At 42.1% G+C, this 24,724-nt stretch overlaps 2 protein-coding genes across 3 annotated transcripts in view; one reads left to right on the top strand and one right to left on the bottom strand.

Moving 5' to 3' along the window:
• The window catches only part of Stau2 (staufen double-stranded RNA binding protein 2), a 236,411-nt gene that overhangs the window by 114,426 nt on the left and 97,261 nt on the right, over positions 1–24,724 (top strand). For both annotated transcript variants that reach the window (XM_032906953.1, XM_032906946.1), the window contains exon 12: positions 23,685–23,995. In XM_032906953.1, coding sequence (XP_032762844.1) covers positions 23,685–23,995 — 311 coding nt within the window. The remainder of the gene's footprint in view (positions 1–23,684; positions 23,996–24,724) is intronic.
• Positions 6,945–7,217, bottom strand: LOC116904090 (non-histone chromosomal protein HMG-17-like). The gene has a single exon (XM_032906961.1). The coding sequence runs from the start codon at positions 7,215–7,217 to the stop codon at positions 6,945–6,947; it is 273 nt and encodes a 90-aa protein (XP_032762852.1).

The following is a 24,724-nucleotide window of genomic DNA, read 5'->3' as shown; positions in this document are numbered from 1 at the left end:
CATAATCTTCCTGTGTTCTGTTCTGTTTCAATGTAAAGTTTTACTGTTTAGATGTACAGCACTTTGCATTTCCTTTCTGCCTTCCTTACTTTTTCCTTTCTTTACTGAGTCTCACTAGGGCTTCTAGTACTATTTTTTAAGTTTATTGTTTGACGTTTCAAACATGATGTATTAATGAATTTTGATCAAATCTCCCCTCATTCCCTTCCTTCAAATTCCTTTCTACTTCCCATATCATAGTTTGATTTCCTTTGCTATGATAAAAACACAACAGCCCACTTGGGAAAGAAAGGGTTTATTTAGCATACAGGTTATAGTCCGTTCTTGAAGGAAGCCAGAGCAGAAGCTTGAGGTAGCAACAAAAGCGGAAGCAATGGAGGAGCACAGCTTCCTGAGGAAGAGGAAACAGTGGAGGAGCACAGCTTTATGGGTAGCTTTCCTGTGTCTGCTCCATTAGCTTCCTTATGGAACCTAGAACCTCCTGCCCAAGGCACAGTGATAATCAGATCAAAGCAAAACCAACATTTAACAGAAGTTAGTGGAATTCTCATAATCATTCATGGATTTCTGGGCCCCAGAGAGCTTGGGTGGCTCTCCTCTAATTCTGGTACACTCAGCTTATCTGATAGGCCCAAAATAGCCCCATTCCATAGCTGCTGCTGTTTTTGACATTCCTTCCAAAATCCTGGCATCTCCATCATTCTGAGGTCTCCACAGGAAGTGAGGCTGTTTCTCCACCGATGCCTTCTGAGCTTACACAGTGCCAAGCCTCAACTGTTCTGCATGGCCCTTCTGTGCTTCAAACCAGTACCACCTGGGAGACTCTTACACATTACCAAGTTCTGCTTCCAGTTTGAGATGCACGATCGTTCCTCTGCTGGACCACAGCTTGTGTGTCCTGATATCCCTAAGGAAATAATCAACAGGGATTTTTGCCTCACTAACTTTGGTCTCTTGTTAATCACAGCTGATTTTTCAACCCCAAACCACTGATTCTTAAGTCAGATATAATGATTGCTGTGTCTCTGCTTCCCTCTGAAACTTTACAAGCCAGGCCTCCATCATCTGTATTTCTCTCAACATGTTTATCTTTCAAGCTCCCACCAAACTGTCCATTACGTGTTGAGTACTCAAATGGCTTTTCCGTCCCAAAGTTCTAAACACTTGCACATTCTCCTCCCCCACCCCCAACAACATCGGCAGATCCATCTCAGCAACAGTTAGGTTTCTTTTGCTGTCATTAAATCAGTGTGACCAAACCTGATTTTAAAAGGCTCACACATCCTGGTTATAGGTCATCATTGAGGGAAGTCAGAGCAGGAACTTGAAGTGGAAACTTAAGGGTTCTTTGGTTGGATGGTGTTTTGCTCAGGCAAACATGAGAAAGAGTGAGTTCCTGAAGCAGACACAGGTGAAAGGATGTTTTTGCTAAAGCAAACACTCAAAAGGTCACATGATAAAGGATTCTTTGCTAACTACATGCATGTATTAGTCCACTTTACATTGCATACTTGAGCTCCATTTGTCAGGACTCCATAGAGAGAAACGCACCAAAAAACTTCTGGTGGGGTGCTGAAGTTTCTTGTTGTTTCCGAGAACTTGGGCTGATTGGCAGAGTGATGTCAGCAAATACAGATGCACATGCTGAGGCAAGACCCATGGAGGACCCATCATGCTTGGAGAGACCATAAAAGGACAATGGGAGGTAATGGAGGCTGAGCTTGGCTTGCTTACAGAGTTAACTGCACAGTGCTTGTTGGTCTTGCGTCTTTGCTGATCTTCACTTTGCTGAGAGTCACAGCAGAGGACTTTTCCTGTTGACCCTGGCCCCTCCTGCTGACTCATGCTGAGCCGAGGCTGAGGCCTGACTGTCTCTGCTAGGTAACACCACCTCTGCCTCATGTTTGCTATCCCAACTCTACCAAACTGAACTACTGATATATCTGTGAAGTGTTTGTGAATGGATCGAGCTACCGCTACTGACTCTGTGAACTGAACTGCTGATTTCCTGATAACGCAGATAGGATTTGCTCCAAAGAACCATTTAACAGGCCCACTTTCTTTTCCACCACCGCTAGTTGGTGGTGGGCTAGAAGGGAAGTTAAAGCATTTAAGAACCATCGTTAAAAGTAGACTTTGAAAAAAATTAAGGTTACAGGAACTCAAGTGAAAGTGGAGGCAGGAACTATGGAATAAAGCTTTTTATAACTTCCAGGACCTCTATTCAGGGGCGGGGCCACTCTCACCAATCACTAACTATGGAAATGGCCCACAGACTTGCCCTCAGGTGAATCCTACGGAGGTGATTCCGCAGTAAGAGATTCCTTCCTCACAGATATGCATACGTTTATGTAAAATGACAAAAACATACGAACACGTATTTTAAATAAGAAAAATTTTAAATTCAAGAAATACAGGGTATGGTGAGTTTCCTCTGCTTTTGACCTCATTAGCAAAGGTTCTATCCTGACTTAAGTAACTAATTGCAGGTTATATATTGTTTTTGAATCTCTCAGTGTGTGTGTGTGTGTGTGTGTGTGTGTGTGTGTGTGTGTGTAAATATTTAATCTTTTGGTTACTCAGGTCTATTTTTTAAATATTTTCATTTTTCATATAATTTGTTAGTTGTACCCTTCAGACTCTCTCACATATTTATACATATACATGGATTTGTTGCTGTGTCACACCCATCTAGTCCTGCTGGGTGGTCTGACCTTCACATAACCTTTGGAAACTGCACTACACCCAGAATAACCATCAAATCCACCTTAACTGAGGCAGCTAAATCCAGCTGGTGGTTTGTCACTATAGCCCTTGGGCTTAGGCCATCTAGATGCCGACTGAGAGCACAAGTATTGATTGTAGTTCAAGAAACAACATGGACTTTACACTGAGATAGACACAAAGCCAGAGCAGCATGTCCATCAGCAGCTTAGGCACATTGCCAACAGAATGTGTTACTGTGAAAAGCATTCTATAATGCAGCAAGTGGCCTACCACATGTACATGTACCAGTGTGAGGACATGAGATGCATGAGATGGCTGCGAGGGTGTAGCCTGCAAATAATACACAAACATCACATACCTGCAGGCCAAGAAGAAACGAGGAACAAAGATGTGAAGATGAAACAAAGTCAAAGGGAACTCAGCCCTGACAGATCATCCCTGCCCTGAGTGCTCAAGGGAGTCCTATACTGGGAACTAAAGAGTGGCCACCTCCCTGTGCAGATGTAGAACTGAGCAGTAGAGCACAGATAGAAAGGAGAAGAGAACTGAAGTTCAGAGAACTGTCACACCTCAAAGATTAGCCTGAGGAACAGAGGATGGATGTCACCATTAGCAAAGTGAGGAGAATAGCAGGGGTGTGTCTGTCCTTACCAGTGATCATATTTAACCTACACATACAAAAAAATGACTAACATTAAATTCTTCTTAGACTGTCCCAAAATATTGAAACAAGAGAGATATTCTTCCAAACTGGTTCCGTTATCTTAATAACAAACTGAAGGACACAACAAACAAAAACAATACACCAGTATCCCAACATATATGTAGACATTATCAACATATTGGTTGATTGAATTCAAGAGCCCACAAAAAGGAGATAAGCCCTGATCAAGTAGGATCTATCCAAGGATGGAAGAGTGGTTCAATATTTGCAAATCAATAAACATCTTAATATCATTACTGAAAGTTGTACAATCTTATTAAAACCAGAAAATATATTAAAAGTGAACATTATGATACAAACTGAAAAATTGGGCACAGAAGGAATATCTCAACGTAAGAAGGGCTAACTGGCTCATCCACAGCCTGAACCATGCAGAGTGTGGAGAAACTAAATCATCCCACAAGAGTACAAGGAAGACAAGGGTTTCCATGGTCACTATTGTCACTCAGGGAAGTATGGGAAGTCTTATCCAGAGCAAAACCTGCACAGGGCGTCTAGAGGAGGCCACTCTGTCCTTGTGCACACAAATAGGTAAGCACCAGAGGCCCTGAGTGTAAAAGGTTTGGGGGATGTGCAGCTTCTCATCGTACAGACAGGAGCGCCAAGGCTTGGTAACTATCTAATGTTCCTGGAGACAGTGATGATGACTTGAAATCATATCTTCTCATCTCAAAGTCTTTGCATTTGCTACCAGACAACATATTTATTTCTAGATGCACTACATACTGATAATGGAGCCAAAAAAAGGGAAAGTTTTTTAAAATTCCACTAAAGTTAGGTATTCATGTTTGGAAAGAATGTTTTATATATCATGTACCAGATTCTCTCTTAAACCACTTAGGATGTTTTATAACATGGAATATGTCCAAACTATTGTTTCAGATAGCTCATTTATATTTGGGTGGATCGTGTAAAAACCCTAACTGGCTGAGAAACTACATGGTGGTGTTTAACTATTATTACATCACTGGGGCAGATATCTGCATCACTTGATTTTTCTAAGATTTTTTTTAAAAATCAGTGATAGTCTCTTTTCAAAAACACTCAACTGGCTTTTAGGGGAACGCTATCAAATCTATTTTTTATTCTAAGCTTTCTGAGTTAAGATGATTCATAGGCCATTAGAGCTGAAATACATTCAGGTTTCTCTAGCCTAGTTCATTTTACAGATGAAAATATGAGATTTAAAGAGAGTATCTGCTGCCCTAACTCAAGCTTGGATTATCGTCCCCAGTCGAGCACATACACCTCGAATACTGCCTTTGCTTAGATTTTGTCACAGTTTGTACTGTCACTGCATTTCAGACTTTTTCTTAACCATTTTAAAAGTTTTAATTCTGTGTTTTTATTGTAAAATGATTTTTTTAAGTGGACACTACATTATTGTTAAAAGCAATTGTACTACCATACAGCAGATTCTTAGAAGTTTTTCACTGTGTGACTGGAACTCCTTTCCACTGCCCCGCACTGTCCCACTTCGTCTCCCTAGCTCCCAGCAAGCACGGCTCTGCTGTGTTCCTGTGGATTTATGTGACTTAAGGAACTCCTGTGGTGGCAGCATGCAGCACTTCTGCTTCTCTGACAGATTTACTCACCTAATATAATGTCCCCATTCATAGCATGTGACAGTATTTCCTTAAAATAGTGGCTGAATGGTCCTCTGTAGGCTCATTCCAGTGTCTTTATCCTTCATCTCTCGAGGGGCATGCACATTTGTTTCTGTTTCTTATGTTAGAGAAAGTACTTCACATCAAGGCTGGATGAGACAACCCAGAGGAGAAAAAGGGTCCCGAAAGTAGGCAAAGAGTCAGAGACAGCCCCCACTCCCATCACCAAGATTCCCACAAGAATACCAAGCTACTCAGTCATGACATACATGTAGGGACCGAGGTCAGATCCCTGCAGGCTCCCTGATCTCTGCCAGTGTCCGTGAGTCCCAGTGCGTCGATGTTTTAGACTGTGTTCTCATGTTCTCCTGGTGTCCCTAACCACTGTGGCTCCTCTGATCCTTCTCCCCCACTCTGCACGACTCCCCAAGCTCCCACCTAATGTCTGGCTTGAGGCTCTGCATCTGCTCCCAGCAACCAGTACATGGAGTCTCTCTGGTCTCTTCCTCAAGGTTTCAGTTCCAGAATGCTCTGAAGGAAGGACCAACTGTAGGTTGAAGGTTTTGTGTCTAAGTTGGTGTCCCAGTCACTCCACGTGAGGCTTTGCCTAGTTACCGAAGATGGCTGGTTCAGGGTCCCCTTCCCCCATTACTAGGAGTCTTTGCTAAAGTTACTCTCATAGATTTCATTGACTTTCCATTGTACTAAGTTTCCACCTTGCCCCCAAAATGCCTCTAATTCTAGTCATTTTTTTCTCCTAGTATTTTCTCCCTCCTGCCCTCCCCCCCTGCACTTGATTCCTCTTGTGCCCAACCCCACCTGTCCCCAGTCCACCCATGAATTCTATTCTACTTCCCCTTCCCAGGGAGATCCCTGAGGTGATGGTCTTGTAGCTTGTTCTGCAGTGTTCCTTTGATATTCCTGGGAGGTGTGCTTTTTCTGAGGGGAGAGGGAGTGGGTCTGGGAGAGAGGGGAGGTGTGAGGAGAGACTGGGGGAAGGGAAGGGAGGGGAAGGAGGGAAAATTGCAGTCAGGATTTAATGTATGAGAGAAAAATAAAAGAAGGAAAAAGAAAGAATTTCAGATGAACACAGCACTGTACCTACCTCTTTTCTAGATTTTCTTTTCTTTCTTTTTTTAACTGTAACCAGCTTTATTAAAGATACTTTTCATAAGCAATCATGGTATTTCAGGCAGGACATGGGCAGACAGTCAACAATATACAAGAACTTCCAAATTCCCTTCTTGTATAGACTACCAAAATCAGAAATCCACTATAAAACCCAACGAAGTCTTCATTCAAGTCTTTGAAAGGGGAAGTAGCTTAGAGTGAGGATTGACATTTCACATTAAGGAAGTTGTTTAACAGCTTTTTACACACTGACCCTGACTGTCAGGAACTGAACATGGCAGAACCATCAGTCTGAAGATCTACAATCTTTTATAAAGGAACCAGCGCTCTTCTGAGAACACAGAAGTCACTGTAAAGTCCACATCGCCCAATAGACTAGAAAACCAATTTTGGGGGTGAGGCTCCAACAGGTCTCTTGTTTTAAAGGAATTAAGTCTATGTTGATGGTACAGGAGGAACCAGATATAGAAATGAATTTAGAGTTTCCTACCTATGCAAGACCAGGATGTCCCTCCTGGAAGCCAACAGGAACCTTTCGAAATTATCAAGGAAAGAGGTTTTCTGTCCTCAATTCAGCTTGGGTGATATTTTGTTGGTGACACATGATCCTCCCCCGCACCCCCCAACAGTGAAGTGTTTAGTGTGCTAACGATATAGTTTAAAAAAAATTCTGCATCTTTATAAAACTTGATAAAAAATAGTATTTCAAACTGTACAGTCACCAGAAGTACACAGTTATCAAAACTACACACACGTCATTCAGCCTCTCCAGCACCTTCAGCTTTCTGTGCCTGGTCTGCGTTGGCATCTCCGTTTTCTGCAGGATTGTTCGCATCGTTACCGGCATCCGCCTTCCCCTTCTTCCCCTCGGGTACCTTCTCTCCCTTCTTTGCAGGGGCGTTTTTAGGCCTAGGCTCTGGCTTTGGAGGAGCAGGTTTAGCAGACCACCTGGCAGATCTTCTCTGTGACTCGTCCTTCACCTTGGCTTCGTGTCCTTTAGCATCCTCTTCAACCTTTCTTTTGGGCATGGCAGCGGCAGCGGTGGCAGGGGACAGCGGTGCTGAACACTGGTATACAGAAGTACTTGGGTTGATTGGTCCGGGAGTCATCCTCGCTGCTTCTTCACACTGCTCAGGCCCCCGGGGGGTTTAAAAAGTTTTTAGATTTTATTTTCATTGGGCAAATATTCAAGAGTGGAGTTATAAGTGTATTTTGCATTTTGGGGGAACCTCCATAATGTGTCCCACAGATACTGTATCTTTGCATTGTCACCAAGAGTATACATTGTTGAAATGACTGCAGATGCTTGCCAACAGTCAGTACGTCTGGTTTCATTGTTGTTGCTGGATTGGGGTATTTGTTGTTTAACCATTTTGCTTCTGTAATAGCTGTCTCTACACACCTGTCTCTAACTCATCATGGATTCAAGTCATGCTTTGCTAATGATTACAGATGATGGTCATCTCCTCATGCATCTTTTGCATATCTTATGTGCAGATATGTCTATCTAAGTCTCTTGTTCAGTTTTTAATTTTATTTTTGTTTGTTTTTGATAGTAACTGTAGGAGTCCTCTCTCTGGAGAGTTTATTTTATGTGTATGGGAGTTTTACCTGCACATGTTTGTGGACTTCATGAGTGCAGTATCCATTCATGAGCCAAAACAGGACTTCAAATCTCCTGGAACTGGAGATGATGTGAACTGTTGTTAGCAACCTTGTGGGTACTGGGAACTGAACCCAGGTCCTCCACAAGAGAGGCAAATACTCTTTTTTTTTTTTCTCCATGTTTATTAAATTAGGTATTTCTTTTTTTTTTTTTTCTTTTTGGTTTCGATTGTTTTTCTTTTTTTCTTTATTAGCTTGAGTATTTCTTATTTACATTTCGATTGTTATTCCCTTTCCCGGTTTCCAGGCCAACATCCCCATAATCCCTCTCCCTCCCCGTCCATATGGGTGTCCTCCTCCCCACCCCACCCCCCATTACTGCCCTCCCTACAACAATCCCATTCACTGGGGGTTCAGTCTTGGCAGGTCCAAGGGCTTCCCCTTCCACTGATGCTCTTACTAGGCTATTCATTGCTACCTATGAGGTGGGAGCCCAGGGTCAGTTCATGTATAGTCTTTGGGTAGTGGCTTAGTCCCTGGAAGCTCTGGTTGGTTGGCATTGTTGTTCATATGGGGTCTCAAGCCCCTTCAAGCTTTTTCAGTCCTTTCTCTGATTCCTTCAACGGCGGTCCCATTCTCAGTTCAATGGTTTGCTGCTGACATTCACCTATGTATTTGCCGTATTCTGGGGGTGTCTCTCGGGAGAGATCTACATCCGGTTCCTGTCAGCCTGCACTTCTTTAAAGGCGTCATCCATCTTATCTAGTTTGGTGGCTGTATATGTATGGGCCACATGGGGGCAGGCTCTGAATGGGTGTTCCTTCTGCCTCTGTTCTAAACTTTGCCTCCCTATTCCCTCCAAAGGGTATTCTTGTTCCCTTTAAAGAAGGAGTGAAGCATTCGCATTTTGGTCATCCTTCTTGAGTTTCATGTGTTCTGTGCATCTAGGGTAATTCGAGAATTTGGGCTAATAACCACTTATCAGTGAGTGCATACCATGTGTGTTTTTCTGTGATTGGGTTACCTCACTCAGGATGATATTTTCCAGTTCCATTCATTTGTCTATGAATTTCATACAGTCATTGTTTTTGATAGCGGAGTAGTATTCCATTGTGTAGATGTACCACATTTTCTGTATCCATTCCTCTGTTGAAGGGCATCTGGGTTCTTTCCAGCTTCTGGCTATTATAAATAAGGCTGCTATGAATATAGTGGAGCATGTGTCTTTGTTATATGTTGGGGCATCTTTTGGATATATGCCCAAGAGAGGTATAGCTGGGTCCTCAGGTAGTTCAATGTCCAATTTTCTGAGGAACCTCCAGACTGGTTGTACCAGTCTGCAATCCTACCAACAATGGAGGAGTGTTGATTTTTCTCCACATCCTCGCCGGCATCTGCTGTTGCTGGAGTTTTTGATCTTAGCCATTCTGACTGGTATGAGGTGGAATCTCAGCGTTGGTTTGATTTGCATTTCCCTTATGACTAAAGATGTTGAACATTTCTTCAGGTGTTTCTCAGCCATTCGGCATTCCTCAGCTGTGAATTCTTTGTTTAGCTCTGAACTCCATTTTTTAATAGGGTTATTTGTCTCCCTGCGGTCTAAATTCTTGAGTTCTTTATATATTTTGGATATGAACCCTCTATCACTTGTAGGATTGGTAAAGATCTTTTCCCAATCTGTTGGTTGCCGTTTTGTCCTAACAACAGTGTCCTTTGCCTTACAGAAGCTTTGCAGTTTTATGAGATCCCATTTGTCGATTCTTGATCTTAGAGCATAAGCCATTGGTGTTTTTTTTTTTTTTCAGGAAGTTTTCTCCAGTGCCCATGTGTTCGAGACTCTTCCCCACTTTTTCTTCTATTAGTTTGAGTGTATCTGGATTGGTGTGGAGGTCCTTGATCCACTTGGACTTAAGCTTTATACAGGTTAATAAGAATGGATCGGTTTGCATTCTTCTACATGCTGACCTCAAGTTGAACCAGTACCATTTGCTGAAAATGCTATCTTTTTTCCATTGGATGGTTTTGGCTCCCTTGTCAAAAATCAAGTGACCATAGGTGTGTGGGTTCATTTCTGGGTCTTCAATTCTATTCCACTGGTCTATCTGCCTGTCTCTGTACCAATACCATGCAGTTTTTATCACTATTGCTCTGTAGTATTGCTTGAGTTCAGGGATAGTGATTGCCCCTGAAATCCTTTTATTGTTGAGAGTAGTTTTAGCTATCCTGGGTTTTTGTTATTCCAGATGAATTTGCAAATTGTTCTGTCTAACTCTTTGAAGAATTGGATTGGTATTTTGATGGGGATTGCATTGAATCTGTAGATCGCTTTTGGTAAAATGGCCATTTTTACTATATTAATCCTGCCAATCCATGAGCATGGGAGATCTTTCCATCTTCTGAGGTCTTCTTCAATTTCTTTCTTCAGAGGCTTGAAGTTCTTATTGTACAAATCTTTTACTTGCTTGGTTAAAGTCACACCGAGGTACTTTATATTATTTGGGTCTATTATGAAGGGTGTCATTTCCCTAATTTCTTTCTCGGCTTGTTTCTCTTTTGTGTAGAGGAAGGCTACTGATTTATTTGAGTTAATTTTATACCTAAAGACTTTGCTGAAGGTGTTTATCAGGTTTACTAGTTCTCTGGTAGAACTTTTGGGATCACTTAAATATACTATCATATCATCTGTAAATAGTGATATTTTGACTTCTTCCTTTCCAATCTTGTATCCCTTTGATCTCCTTTTGTTGTCTGATTGCTCTGGCTAACAATTGGAGAACTATATTGAATAAGTACTGAGAGACTGGGCAGCCTTGTCTAATTCCTGATTTTAGTGGGATTGCTTCAAGTTTCTCTCCATATAGTTTAATGTTAGCTACTGGTTTGCTGTATATGGCTTTTACTATGTTTAAGTATGGGCCTTGAATTCCTGTTCTTTCCAGGACTTTTATCATGAAGGTGTGTCAAATGCTTTCTCAGCATCTAGTGAAATGAACATGTGGTTTTTATCTTTCAGTTTGTTTGTATAGTGATTTATGTTGGTGGTTTTCTGATATTAAACCATCCCTACATGCCTGGAATGAAGCCTACTTGATCATGATGGATGATTGTTTTGATGTGCTCTTGGATTCGGTTTGCAAGAATTTTATTGAGTATTTTCACGTCGATATTCATAAGGGAATTGTTGGGTCTTTGTGTGGTTTAGGTATAAGAGTAATTGTGGCTTCATAGAAGGAATTCGGTAATTCTCCATCTGTTTCAATTTTGTGGAATAGTTTGGATAGTATTGGTATGAGGTCTGATAGAATTCTGCACTGAACCTATCTGGACCTGGGCTCTTCTTGGTTGGGAGACTTTTAATGACTGCTTCTATTTCCTTAGGAGTTATGGGGTTGGTTAAATGGTTTATCTCTTTCTGATTTAACTTCAGTACCTGGTATCTGTCTAGGAAATTGTCCATTTCATCCAGATTTTCAAGTTTTGTTGAATATAGACTTTTGTAGTAGGATCTGATGATTTTTTGAATTTCCTCTGATTCTGTTGTTATGTCTCCCTTTTCATTTCTGATTTTGTTAATTTGGACACACTCTGTGTCCTCTGGTTAGTCTGGCTAAAGGTTTATCTCTCTTGTTGATTTTCTCAAAGAACCAGCTTTTGGTTCTGTTTATTCTTTTTATAGACCTTTTTGTTTCTATTTGGTTGATTTCAGCTCTGAGTTTGATTATTTCCTGCCTTCTACTCCTCCTGGGTGTGTTTCCTTATTTTGTTCTAGAGCTTTTAGGTGTGCTGTCAAGCTGGTGACATATGCTCTCTCCTGTTTCTTTCTGCAGGCACTCAGAGCTATGAGTTTTCCTCTTAGCACAGCTTTCATTGTGTCCCATAAGTTTGGGTATGTTGTACCTTCATTTTCATTAAATTCTAAGAAGTCTTTAATGCCTTTCTTTATTTCTTCCTTGACCAGGTTATCATTGAGTAGAGCATTGTTCAACTTCTACGTACATGTGGGCATTCTTCCCTTATTGGTATTGAAGACCAGCTTTAGCCCGTGGTGGTCTGATAGGACGCATGGAATTGTTTCTGTTTTTCTGTATCTGTTGAGGCCTGTTTTATGACCAATTGTATGGTTAATTTTGGAGAAAGTACCATGAGGTGGTGAGAAGAAGGTATGTCCTTTTGTTATAGGATAGAATGTTCTATAAATATCTGTTAAATCCATTTGGTTCATGACTTCTCTTAGTCTGTCTATGTCTCTGTGTAATTTCTGTTTCCATGATCTGTCTACTAATGAGAGTGCAATGTTGAAATCTCCTACTATTATTATGTGAGGCGCAATGTGTGCTTTGAGCTTTAGTAAGGTTTCTTTTATGTATGTAGGTGCCCTTGTATTTGGAGCATAGATATTTAGGATTGAGAGTTCATCTTGGTAGATTTTTCCTTAGATGAATATGAAGTGTCCTTCCTTATCTTTTCTGATGACTTTTGGTTGAAAGTCAATTTTATTTGATGTTAGAATGGCTACTCCAGCTTGCTTCTTCAAACCATTTGCTTGGAAAGTTGTTTTCCAGCCTTTTACTCTGAGGTAGTGTATGTCTTTGTCTCTGAGGTGTGTTTCTTGTAGGTAGCAAAATGTTGGGTCCTCACTGCGTATCCAGTTTGTTAATCTGTGTCTTTTTATTAGGGAATTGAGTCCATTGTTGTTGAGAGATATTAAAGAATAGTGATTGTTTCTTCCTTTTATATTCGTGGATGTGAGATTATGTTTTTGTGCTTGTCTTCTTTTTGTTTTGTTGCAAAACGATTCGTTTCTTGCTTTCTCTAGGGTTTCTTGCCTCCTTGTGTTGGGCTTTACCATTTATTATCCTTTTTTTTTTAATTTTTTTTTTTTTTTTTTTTTGGAGCTGGGGACCGAATCCAGAGCTGGGGCCTTGCGCTCTACCACTGAGCTAAATCCCCAACCCCATTTATTATCCTTTGTAGGGCTGGATTAGTAGAAAGCTACTGTGTAAATTTGGTTTTGTAGTGGAATATCTTGGTTTCTCCATCTATGTTAATTCAGAATTTTGCTGGATACAGTAACCTGGACTGGCATTTGTGTTCTCTTAGGGTCTGTATGACATCTGTCCAGGATCTTCTGGTTTTCATAGTCTCTGGTGAGAAGTCTGGTGTGATTCTGATAGGTCTGCCTTTAGATTCTGATAGGTCTGCCTTTATATGTTACTTGACCTTTTTCCCTTACTGTTTTTAATATTCTTTCTTTGTTTTGTGCATTTGATGTTTTGACTATTATGTGACAGGAGGAGTTTCTTTTCTGATCCAATCTATTTGAAGTTCTGTAGGCTTCTTGTATGTTTATGGGCATCTCTTTCTTTAAGTTAGGGAAGTTTTCTTCTATGATTTTTGTTGAAGATATTTACTGATCCTTTGAGCTGGGAGTCTTCACTCTCTTCTATACCTATTATCCTTAGGTTTGATCTTCTCATTGTGTCCTGGATTTCCTGTATGTTTTGGGCCAGTAGCTTTTTCCATTTTCCATTATCTTTGACAGTTGTGTCGATGATTTCAATGAAATCTTCTGTTCCTGAGATTCTCTCTTCTATCTCTTGTATTCTGTTGGTGATGCTTGTATGTACGACTCCTTGTCTCTTCCTTTGGTTTTCTATATCCAAGGTTGTCTCCCTTTGTGCTTTCTTTATTACTTCTATTTCCATTTTTAATTCCTTCACCTGTTTGATTGTATTTTTCTGAAATTCTTTCAGGGATTTTTGTGTTTCCTCTCTAAAGACTTCTGCTTGTTTATTTGTGTTTTCCTGCATTTCTCTAAGGGAGTTCTTTATGTCTTTTTTAAAGTCCTCCATCATCAGGATCAAATGTGATTTTAAATCTAGATCTTGCTTTTCTGGTGTGTTTGGATATTCATAGTGTTTGCTTTGGTGAGAGAATTGTGCTCTGATGATGCCATGTAGTCTTGGTTTCTGTTGCTTGGGTTCCTGCGCTTTCCTCTTGCCTTCATGTTGTCTCTGGTGTTACCTTGTCCTGCTATTTCTGACAGTGATTAGACCATCCTATAGGCCTGTGTGTCAGGAGTGGTGTAGACCTGTTTTCCTGTTCTCTTTCAGCCAGGTACGGGAACTGAGTGTTCTGCTTTCAGGTGTGTAGTCATTCCTGTCTACTGGTCTTCAGGTGTTCCTGTGGGCGTGTGTCCTGAGTCCACCAGGCAGGTCACTTGGAGCAGAAAAGTTGGTCTTACCTTTGGTCTCGGGCCTGAAGTCGCTCCTTGGAGCTGGGTTTCAGCTCTCCGTGAGGCAACTAGAAGTGCCTGCCCCGCCTTCTCTCAGGACCCTGTGTATAGGGGGCCCAGATGGCGCTAGGCATTTTCCTCTAGAGTCAGAAATGTGGGCAGAGAGTAGTCTCCTCTGACTTCCCAGGCGTATCTGCCCCTCTGAAGGTCTAGCTCTCCCTCCTATGGGATTTGGGTCCAGGGAGCTGTTTGACCGGGTCCCTTCAGATCCGGACGGAGTCTGGACCACAGCGTTCCTGCAGCTTGAGTGCTCCTATCTTCCTGTTCCCAGAAGCCCTATACAGTTTCCTCTTGGGCCAGGGATGTGGGCAAGGGTGAGCAGTAGTGGCGGTCTCCTGCCCTGCAGGAGTGCCCACCTGTCTGGGTGATGAGCTCTCTCTCCCAAGGGGTCTGGGAGCAGGGAGCTGGGAGCCGGGATCAGCGAGGTCTGAACCCCATTTTTTAATAGGGTTATTTGTCTCCCTGTAGTCTAACTTCATGAGTTCTTTGTATATTTTGGATTCGACCCCTCTATCAGTTGTAGGATTGGTAAAGATCTTTTCCCAATCTGTTGATTGCTGTTTTGTCCTAACAACAGTGTCCTTAGCAGCAAATACTCTTAACCACTAAGCCCATCCCTCCTCTCCCTTTGATAGAGATTGATCATGTATCAGATACTTGGTTTGCAGATATTTTCTCTCATTTTTTGCTCCTTTATTTTTATTCTATTGATTTTTTTTCCTTTTGGCGTATAGAAGGAACAGTTTACGGGTTTGGTAGAATAACTCAAGGGGTGAAAGTGCTTGCTGCCAATAATGGTGACCTGAGTTTGATCCCCAGAACGTACTTGGTGGAAAAGTCTTACAAGACTTACACAAGTGGTTCTCTAACCTCCACACACATGTACGCACACACAGTGAATACATGGAATATAATACATTTAGAAGTTGTCTATCCTGCCCTTGTCTGTTCTTGTCTAAGGCTTCATTGCCAAGATCACTATCATGAAATCTTACCAGTGTATTTCTTCTGTGAGTTTTATAGTCTCCAGAGTTATAATTAAGTTTTTACTGTATTTAAATTTTGTGTGTGTGTGTGTGTGTGTGTGTGTGTGTGTGTGTGTGTGTGTGTGTGTATACTGGGTGTCTAGTTTTCCAGCATCATTTGTTGAGAGAATGCCCTTCTTGTTCTCCATTATGCCCACCCATGTTAAAGGCCATGCGCTTCCATTTGGATCAGTTTCTGAAGGTTTCTTTATCTGAGCCATGGTTCCTTGTTTTTTTCATTTGTTTCTTAACCTGTGTTAGAACTGTGTATTTGAAGAACAGGCCACCTCACAATGTCTATGGACTGACTTTGTACAGAGATAGACCATTCACAGTGACCTGAGTTTGATTTAGCAGGGTTCTCAAACCTAGATGGGTGAGCAAGTGGCTGCCCTGGAGTGGGCAGCCTACTCCTTATAGGAACTTTAGCTCTCTAGCTCTTTCTTTGCACACATCTGTTGCTTTGTAGATTCTCTGGCTCTACCACAGCTGACAGCACTGCCTTTTCTATCCTCTGTAGCTAAATAGACAAAGTAATATTTACTCGCTTCAGTGTCAGTTTGGTTTTGTGCTCAGTTGGTGTACAACAAGGACCCTCGAGTTCCCTTGGTGGAGTTGTAATCTATGTCTCGTGTCTATCTATATCTATGTCTATGTGTGTATGTGTGTGTGTGTATGCATAGATATATGAATATGTATGTGCATATATGCATATATGTGTGTATATATGTGTATGTATGTATGGTATATAGAAACCATTCATGTGCAGATCTGTGTGCAATGTAACCTCTTGCTTGTGTGTGCTAGGTACCTGGGAGTATAGTCACCAGATTGTGTGGTAATTGCATGCTTAATTTCATAGAAACTGTCATTCTGTTTTCTAGAGAACCATGTTTCATGCTTACCAGTATGTGGGTGACCCAGTTTTTGTGTATGCTCCCCAGCATTGGCATTGGTCTAGACAGTGTGCTCCTATATTATGCACCCATTTCTGTAGCTATGCAGTGGCATCTCAGTGTACTTTCAGGCTTACCTTTTTCTAATAACTAGTGACGTTGACATTTGATGATACTAAGACCCTTCCCGTGCGCTCATTTGCCAGCCACATATCCTGTGGTGAAACAGCTTCTCTGCCATTTTTAATTGTACTCCTTGTCCCAGGTATTGGGGTTCCTTACACGCCACTGATAGAAACTGTTTGGCTACATGCATGGTTTGCACATATCACCACCCAATCTACAATGGCATTTCATTTTCTTTTTATGCACCGCTGCCCCACCCAGGACAAAACTGCTTGTGAAAAGTTCTAGTTCTTGTTCTTATGGATGTTTTGTAGTAGCAAACGTCCTAGCCCTAGGTCTAAAGAATCTTACGGCTTAGCTCCTAATTTCACATTTAACCTTAAGGTCCATTTTGAGATAACTCTTACTTAAATTGAGAGGCTTAGTTTGAGACTCCTTGCCTCACCTTTATCTCTGTGTTTCCTATGCTGACTTTGGCTTTCACTTCGTGTCTTTGGTCTGGGTTCTCTCTGTTGCTGACTTGTGCGTTGATCTTGCTAATACCAGTTTTGGGCAGTGGGCTGATATGTTGTCTTTCACTGGGGTCAGCTTCCCTCCCTCTTGTTTCTTTTTGCACATTATTCAAGGCATACCGCTTCCTTTGCTTTTCCAAATAAGTGTTAAAATTATCTATTTTCTTCTGTCAACAAATAAACGTTGCCAAGAATCACCTAGGCATTTTGTTAACCCCGTGCACAAACATCGGCTTTGCTGGCTCTTCAGCCAGCATTTGATGCAGTTTCATGTTGAAAACTGGGTATTTTAGGTACTGTATGCTGTCAGGATGGATCCCTCCCCCTCCGTCCTCCGCTCCCCTCCCTCCTCCGCTCCCCTGGACTCGTCGTTATTGCTATTTGTTTGTCCACGTTGTCACTGGCTTGGCCACACTGTGTCTGTGAAGCTTGTTTCTCTTGCAGCATGAAGCCAGGAGCGTTGTTCCTCAGAGGTGCATTCCTGAGTGTGTGCGTGGTCACCTGGGATGGTGGCGGGTCCTTAGGGCTCTTTAGCAGTGTCGTCGTCGTCGTCGTCGTCGTCGTCGTCGTCGTCGTCGTCGTCGTCGTCGTCGTCGTCGTCGTCGTTGTCGTCGTTGTTGTTGTTGTTAGACTTTTTACCTCTGCTAGTGTTAAAACACCTGTTCAACTCCATAACTTGCTGGTGGAGTGTGTGTGTGTGTGTGTGTGTGTGTGTGTGTGTGTGTATACTTAATTTTTTTCTTTTCTTTTTCTCTTTTTCTTTTTGTAAGTTGGAAAGTAACTTTATTTGTTCTAGGGCATTGGCTAGAGTTGCCTCATATCTTCTGAAACTGCTTCTTGGTGCTAGCAGCCTTGGTGACCTTGAGCACATTGCCCAGGGCCTGCACTCTCCAACAACAGTGACAATGTCACTGCTCTGGACATCCCTGAAATGGGGACAGGTGCACGGCATGTTCTTGTGACGCTTCTCAAAGCGGTGGTGCTTTCGGATGTAATGGAGATAGTCCCAGGGATGACGTGGTCCTCTGCATCTTCACCTTCCTCACGACACCACACAGGATCCGACCTCGGATGGAGACATTCCGTGAAGGGGCATTTCTTGTCTATGTAGGTGCTCTCAATGGCCTCTTTGGGTGTCTTGAAGCCTAGACCGATGTTTTTGTAGTAACGAGGGAGTTTTTCCTTGCTGGTTTCTCCCAGCAAAACATGCTTCTTGTTTTGAAAGATTGTAGGTTAAACTTGAAACCATTTATGATAGTTTTTGAGGTCAATCTTGAAGGTTTGTTCTCATCCAAAGGGACTCTTTTTTTAAAAAAAAAATAATTTTTCAACTATATATTTGCTCTTATGTTCTCCTCTTCTAGTTCCTTCTAGATCCTTCCCTTCCAGATCCTCCCCACTGCCTTACCCAACCCAACTTTATGCTTTTTCTCCTCACCCCACCCAAACCAGAAATCACAAGAATCGCACACACAACCCCCCACACACAAATAGAACCCAAAATATACAAGCAAAAGACTAATAAGACAAAAAAATGCCCAAACAGCAAAATGAGGTAAAAGATCTACAAGAGTACCATTGAGTTCATTTTACATTGACCCTACTCCTGGGCATGGGGCCTACTGTGAAGTGTGATTATACATGAGAGAGACTTCCCTGGAGAAAGCCAGTATTGCCCTTGCCAGTAGATATCAGTCACAGATGGCTTGGTGATTAGGAGTGGGAGCCTGAGCCCACTTCTCCTGCTCTATGCCCTAGGAAGGTCATGTGTGGGCTGCCACAGTTGCTGTGAGCTCATGCCTTCATCAGTCCTGTTGTTCCCTTGGAGTCCTCCATAAGCCCTGGCTCTTACAGATTCTCAGCCTCCTCTTCTGCATTGCTCCCTGTGCCTTGAGGGGAGGGTTAGATGAAGGCATTCAGGACCGAGATCTCCAAAGTGTCTCACCCTCTGCAGTGTCTAATTGTATGCCTCTGTCTCAAAGGGACCCTTCTTGAGTCTGTCTTTGTGTGGTTCTTTGACAAGCAAGGCGATGATGGGCTAGCTTTAGGAAACCCCACACTTGCATGAACTGCTCACAATCCAAGTTGTCAGTGTTTTCGACAGTGTTCATAGGCCTGGGTTTTCCTACATGCTGTAGCAAATAAAGCCACTTCATTTTGAGAGCTTCAGTATTCTCTCCTCTTAAGTGTGCCCCTCTCCTTGGGCACACTTATGAAGCCACTGCCCCATGGTGGAAGTCTGATACAGTAGCCCACTTCTCTTAGGATAATGATTCTTACGATCAAATTGCCAGGTACAGAAGGTGGTTTCTGATACTCTCGGTTTTTATTTTTTGATTTGGGACTTTCCTTGTATGAGGTAGAAAGTGTTGGTACTAAGTATCCTCAGCCTGCTCTGCCTGATGTCGGAATCTTCCAGCGTCTTGGCTTCATATATCAGGAATCTGGCTCCTACAGCTTGGAGCCAAGATAAATGAGAAATTGTAGTAGTCTGCTCCTTCCAGAGGATGTTATGTTCCTTCCTGAGAGGCTGAGGAACTGCATCATCTCAGCCATCTTGGCGTCTGGGAAAGGAGAGCACTTTGTGGCTTGGCGGAAAAGAAGAGAGACGTTGGCTAAAATTCAGAAGGGCTGCAAGTGTGACCCTTCTGGTGTCCCCATCCTGGAATCGGCACCTCTGCAAGAGTGTACAGGAGATCCACACAGTGTATAGGAAGTGAATCCCACTCAACCTCCAGAGTTACCCGTAGTTTACTGGGGCTTTATTAGGTTGGCATGATTGAATTGAATCTTATTGGCTGTGAAATTGATACTGGCCTTTGGAGGTGGGGCTAATCTTGTAGTTCAAAGCCTCAACTTCCTAATCGTGTGCCTGGTCTTTCTGATATAATGTCTAGCACCTCCTACCAGCCCCCATGATTTTCCTGCTTCGCCCTCCAATAACCACAGGACCACTCTTACTCATCTAAGTAGCATAAACTCTTGTGTGTGCCATCATACCCACCAGGGATAACACACACTCTTTTCGTGTAGGAAACTTGATGGGGCTTTAGAAGTTGCTTCCCAGGAGCTGAGAGCAAAGACATTCATTTCAGAGGGAAATTTCTTTTGTTTGCCAGATTTCCTTAGCCTCCAGACTGTTAAGTTTGTACTTAAGTAAGTTTTTTACTTTTATGGGAGGAACGGGCCTGTGCATCTTCTTCACTCATCATTTGGAAGTAGATTCTCAAACTTTGTTTTCATCATTGCTTACATGGTTTATCTATTTCCCACATTGCTTTATTTTTAACTTACCTGTATCATTATTTTTGACATGAGCTTCTTGTGGCCATATTTTCAAGCATAAAATGCCAATCTTTTTAATTGGTATATTTAGATAATTTTTTATTCAATGTCATTAGTATACGGTAAAGCTTAAGTATGCTAGGTTTTTCTATTTCCATTAATTTATTTATTCACTTTACATCTGGATCTCAGCTCCTCTCTTCCCCCTGTCTTGAGTGTCTTGTCCATATCATCTTCCCTTCCTTCACACATCAAGTTACCACAGGACTAAATATATCCTCAAGTGTCTCTGATGTCATTTATGTGGCCTTTTCAGTGACTGCATTGAGTTTGGTGTTATATAATAGCATTTTCTTACATTTAGACAGTACACCCTACAAAAACCATTGTAGCACTAAACATTTTATGTAGTGTTTTTTCTCATATGACCTGCATTTTGCCACAGAGTATTAGAGCTAGTCTGTTCTTTGGGTTTATGCCCAGATGTTTCTTTTTGTTTAAATTAAAATATAAAGTACATCCTTACCTCCTTCTCTTTCCTTTTTCCAGGCCCTTCCATGTCCCCTCCAATCATAGCCTCTTCCTCTTCAGTTGTTTTATATTATGTGCATGCATGAATGCATAAATACAAGAAACTCCATCCATATAGTGCTGCTTGTATGAGTATGTTTTCAGGGATGACCACTTGGTGCTGGACAGCCAACCAAGAAAACTCATTCCTAGGGAAGACTAATTCTCTCTGCCTTCCTCTTTGACTTTGCTTCCTTGTCTAGGGATGGGGCCCAGTGAAATCCAGCCCCTTCCTCATTAGCATGTTTGTCAGGGTTGTTTTTGTTAGGGTCTTGCTTAGATAGCCACATTGCTGAGGTATCATGAGTAAAGATGCTTTGCCATTCTAGAAGACACAATCTCATAGTAGATTTACTAGTCTCCTAGTTCTTGAATTCTTTAAGCCTCTTGTTCTGCAATGGTCTTGAGCCTTAGGTGTAGGAGTTGTGCTGTAGAAATATTCTCTTGCTTTTCCATGATAGTCTCCATCTGTTACAAATTGAAGTTCTTCAATTAGAGGTGAGCGTTATACATATCTGTTGGGTATAAGGATACATTTCAGATGCAATTAGGAATCAGGGTCTAGTAAAGTGGTAGTACTAGGTTCTCCTCTAAGATCCATGACCTCATTAGCCCCAGGCAGTTGACTTGGTTTCCAGTACCAGGCCTGATTTCCCTTAAGTCCAATAGGGAACTGTTGGTTACCACCAAAGTAAGTGTACCACTAGTGCACCCTTAGGGCTGTTCGTCATGCTGATCATTGTTGTTCATAGGATCACAGCTGGGTAGAGCTGTTAGTTGTTTCCCTCCCTTAGTATCTCGTATACTCACGGAGAAGACTTTCAGGTCAGATTTAACTTGGATCCTCTGAGTCCTATTTCCAAAATACTTGATGTCTTCAACTTCTGGGAGGCAACCAAGGCCAATAGCAATAATCTATAATATTTTGAGAAAATCTCGGTCTTCCCTGACCAACAACTAGAAACGGAATTTTTTATGCCTAGTACTACAGTTTCTGTTAGTCTGCAGTTCTCTAGAAACCAGGCTGTTTCTCCCTTCTCTGCTTACCTGGTGAGCAGTCAGAGTAGCTGGCACCAAAAGCAGAGAAAGGGGAAACAGCCTCGAGCTCTCGAGGAACCTGCCTTCCCACCCCAAATGCCCTGCCCAGCCACAAGATGACCCTGATTCTGTGCAATAACAATATCCAAGATGAGTCTCAGTGATAGTCGAATATTTATGGTACTTCAGAAATCAGAAACCTTGAACCAATGGCTCATTTAAATCCTGCTAGAAAAAAGTTATTGGATTTTTCTAACCAAAGTCAGAAAGAAATCCTGATAGAAAAAAAAATTCTAAGATTTTCTGACCAAAGTCAAAATCCTGTTAGAAAAATTCTAAAAGAAAATTTCACTCTCCAAGCTGTTCTTTCTGGGTAGTTTTCTCTTGCAAATAAAGCCCAGTATTTTTTTTTAACATATCAATGCAGTCATTTACTCCAGGTTCCCTTTTGATTATCCCACAAATCAGCATTTTATGACCTTAGCTTTTTGATTCTTAGGAAAAGACAATAAGTGTATTTTTTTTTTAAAACATGGCAAATGAACTCAGAGATCTTCTTGCCTTTAAAAACTCAGACAATAAGCTAGCTAGGTGGGGTCCAGCTCTGAGATCACCATCTCCACCATTTACTCAGTCTCAGGCTGACCTTGAACACAGGAATCTACCTGTCTTTGTAAGCACAAACAATAAACTTGACTGGGTGGGATCTTGCCCTGCAATCGCCACTCCCCAAATCTCTTTATTACCTTCCTTAATATCTTTCTGACAGGCTGGCTCATAGTGCAGTTGCCTCTGTTCTTTTAGGTCTGTGAAGCCTCTCATATAATTCATATTGCATCCTTATATTTTTGCATATTTTTTGAGAAATCCTGTTTTGAACTCATGTTTTCAGAGTTCTTTCCCACAGCCTTAAGGGCTGTCCTGAAGGTCACAGTGTTTACTATTTTGCCAAGATCATTAGCTTCCCAGACTCATGCTGTTTCTAATTATCATGGAGTCATCAACCTTGGCAGGAAGAACATCTCCTGAAGGTGGAACCTAAAGTAAATTATACACATTATTATACAAACAGGCTTTATGCCTGGCAACTATCAATAGTCATGAAGGCCCATTCCCTGCTAGCTCTGTCCAGGGGCAGGAACTGTGTCATGCTGTTCCTTGTGCATGGTCATGCAGGTCTTGACAGGAGGCCATGTGGATGCCCATGATCTGCTGCTGTCAAAGGCCATGTTGGTGTCTGTGGTTTGTGCTGCCACCAGGGACCATGTAGATTAGTGATCCTGCTGCCACTGGCTATTATGGGCAAGGAAGCTTCTTTTGCAGTGATTTCAATGACTGCAGACTCATAATTTGGAATGAAGGCTTCTGTGACCCCTGACTACAAAAGAAACAGTCTAGACAGGAAGCCTGTGAAGAGAGTCCTTAAAAGCTGTGATAAAGATGCTGAAATAGCCCTTCACAGTTGATGGCTTCTGGTGGGTGTTTGGGTAGGAAAGGACTCAGTTATCTTTAAGGGGCTGCCACAGGGAGTTAGACCATGCTCCAGGGAGTGCACAAACTGCACTTGTGGTAGAGTTTTTTCTTTTTTTTTTTTTTTTAATGAGGGCAAAAGGGTGGGTGCGTGAACTTAGAAGGAATGGAAAGTGAATATCATCAGTGTGTATTATGTGGGATTCCCAATGAATCAATAAACATATTATGTTGGAGGAAAAAATAAAAGTACAGTCTTGAAAAAAATAAACTTCAGTGTCCAGAGTTGTCTATGGGATGCCTATGTGAGGAGGAAAGCACAAGTTAACCACTGGACACTAAGGTCCGAGTCTGCGAAGATAACACCTGGACGATGCTGCCTTCCTTTTGTCTTCTGTGCCTCAGTTGGCATATTCGGGGATGTTTCCTCTGTCGTACGGGATACAATACTGTTGGACTTGGGAGTGAAGACGCTGCACATTTCCAGCCTCCTCCACGTGGAACTTTTACACTAGTGTCAGCCTCTGAATAGATGCTGCACCTCCTCCACAGGCATCAGGAAGAGGCTCAATGGACAGTTTCTGGTCTCCTTGTTACAGCAAATAGTGCTATTATGTGTTTCTGTACTAATTATTTTAAGTGCATTAACAGTTTACCTTTATTTTATTCATAGCTCCAAAAGGAATTCTTCATCTTTCTCCTGATGTTTATCAAGAGATGGAAGCCAGCCGCCACAGAGTGACCTCTGGCACAACTCTAGGCTACTTATCACCCAAAGATATGAACCAACCTTCAAGCTCCTTCTTCAGTGTAGAGTCTCCCTCACCGACTAGTTCAGCCCCAGCTGCCAGGGAACTCCTAGTGAATGGAACATCTCCTGCTGCTGAAGCCATAGGTCTAAAAGGAAGTTCTCCTACTCCCCCTTGTTCTTCAGTACAGCCTTCAAAACAACTGGAATATTTAGCAAGGATTCAAGGCTTTCAGGTATGATTTTAAAGAAAAAACAAAAAGAGAAAGTAAAACTCATTAGCCCCAAATCTTTCATTTCTGTCTATCAGAAGGCTCATTCTTGCCTGCTAATGTGGCCTCCATTAACATTGTAAGTTATTTAGAAACACAAACGACAGAGAAAAGAGAGTCCAAGCACATCACTTTCTGTCGCTTCCATCCAGGAACTCTGTTGCTGCCTGACTCTCCGCCATATTGATATTCACACTTATATTCTCTCTGCCTCCCTCCCTCTCCCTCCTTCCCCTTCCTTCCTCTCTCCTCCTCCTCCCCCTCTCCCTCCATGTCTCCCTCCTTCCCTTCCTCCTGTGTCCTGTCTTCCAGTTGGTCTTGATTGGCACATCCATCTTGACACTTTGTTTTGCACAAACAGGATTCTCCCTGGAGACACTTGGTGTTAGTGTTTACATCACTTCCCCTCATGTTACAGTCATGGTTGAGTCTTTCTGCTGCTGATCTGATTTAATAGCAGTTTTGAAGTTCCCATCCTGTAGTTAGTAATGACACAGGTACATTTATAAGGTCCAGCACCCTTGAAGTCTGTTACCTTAGGGGGCATTAAGTGTGGCACTGAGTAATGGGACACTTTCCTGTTGTTGGAGGTAAGATGAGTGTCTGTTGTACTGGGTCATGTGCGAGCCAGGGTGGTGGAGAAGCATCCACCCCACTGATACAGCAGCTGTCTCATGGTGACCGCATCCTGTG

This window comes from Rattus rattus, chromosome 1 (genome assembly GCF_011064425.1).
Source record: "Rattus rattus isolate New Zealand chromosome 1, Rrattus_CSIRO_v1, whole genome shotgun sequence".
Classification (NCBI taxonomy): domain Eukaryota; kingdom Metazoa; phylum Chordata; class Mammalia; order Rodentia; family Muridae; genus Rattus; species Rattus rattus.
This window is presented reverse-complemented; position numbering and strand designations above follow the sequence as displayed.

What these genes read in the sequence shown, in the direction of transcription:
- LOC116904090 (XM_032906961.1), bottom strand. Translation starts at nt 7,217, where the DNA reads ATGCCCAAAAGAAAGGTTGAAGAGGATGCTAAAGGACACGAAGCCAAG.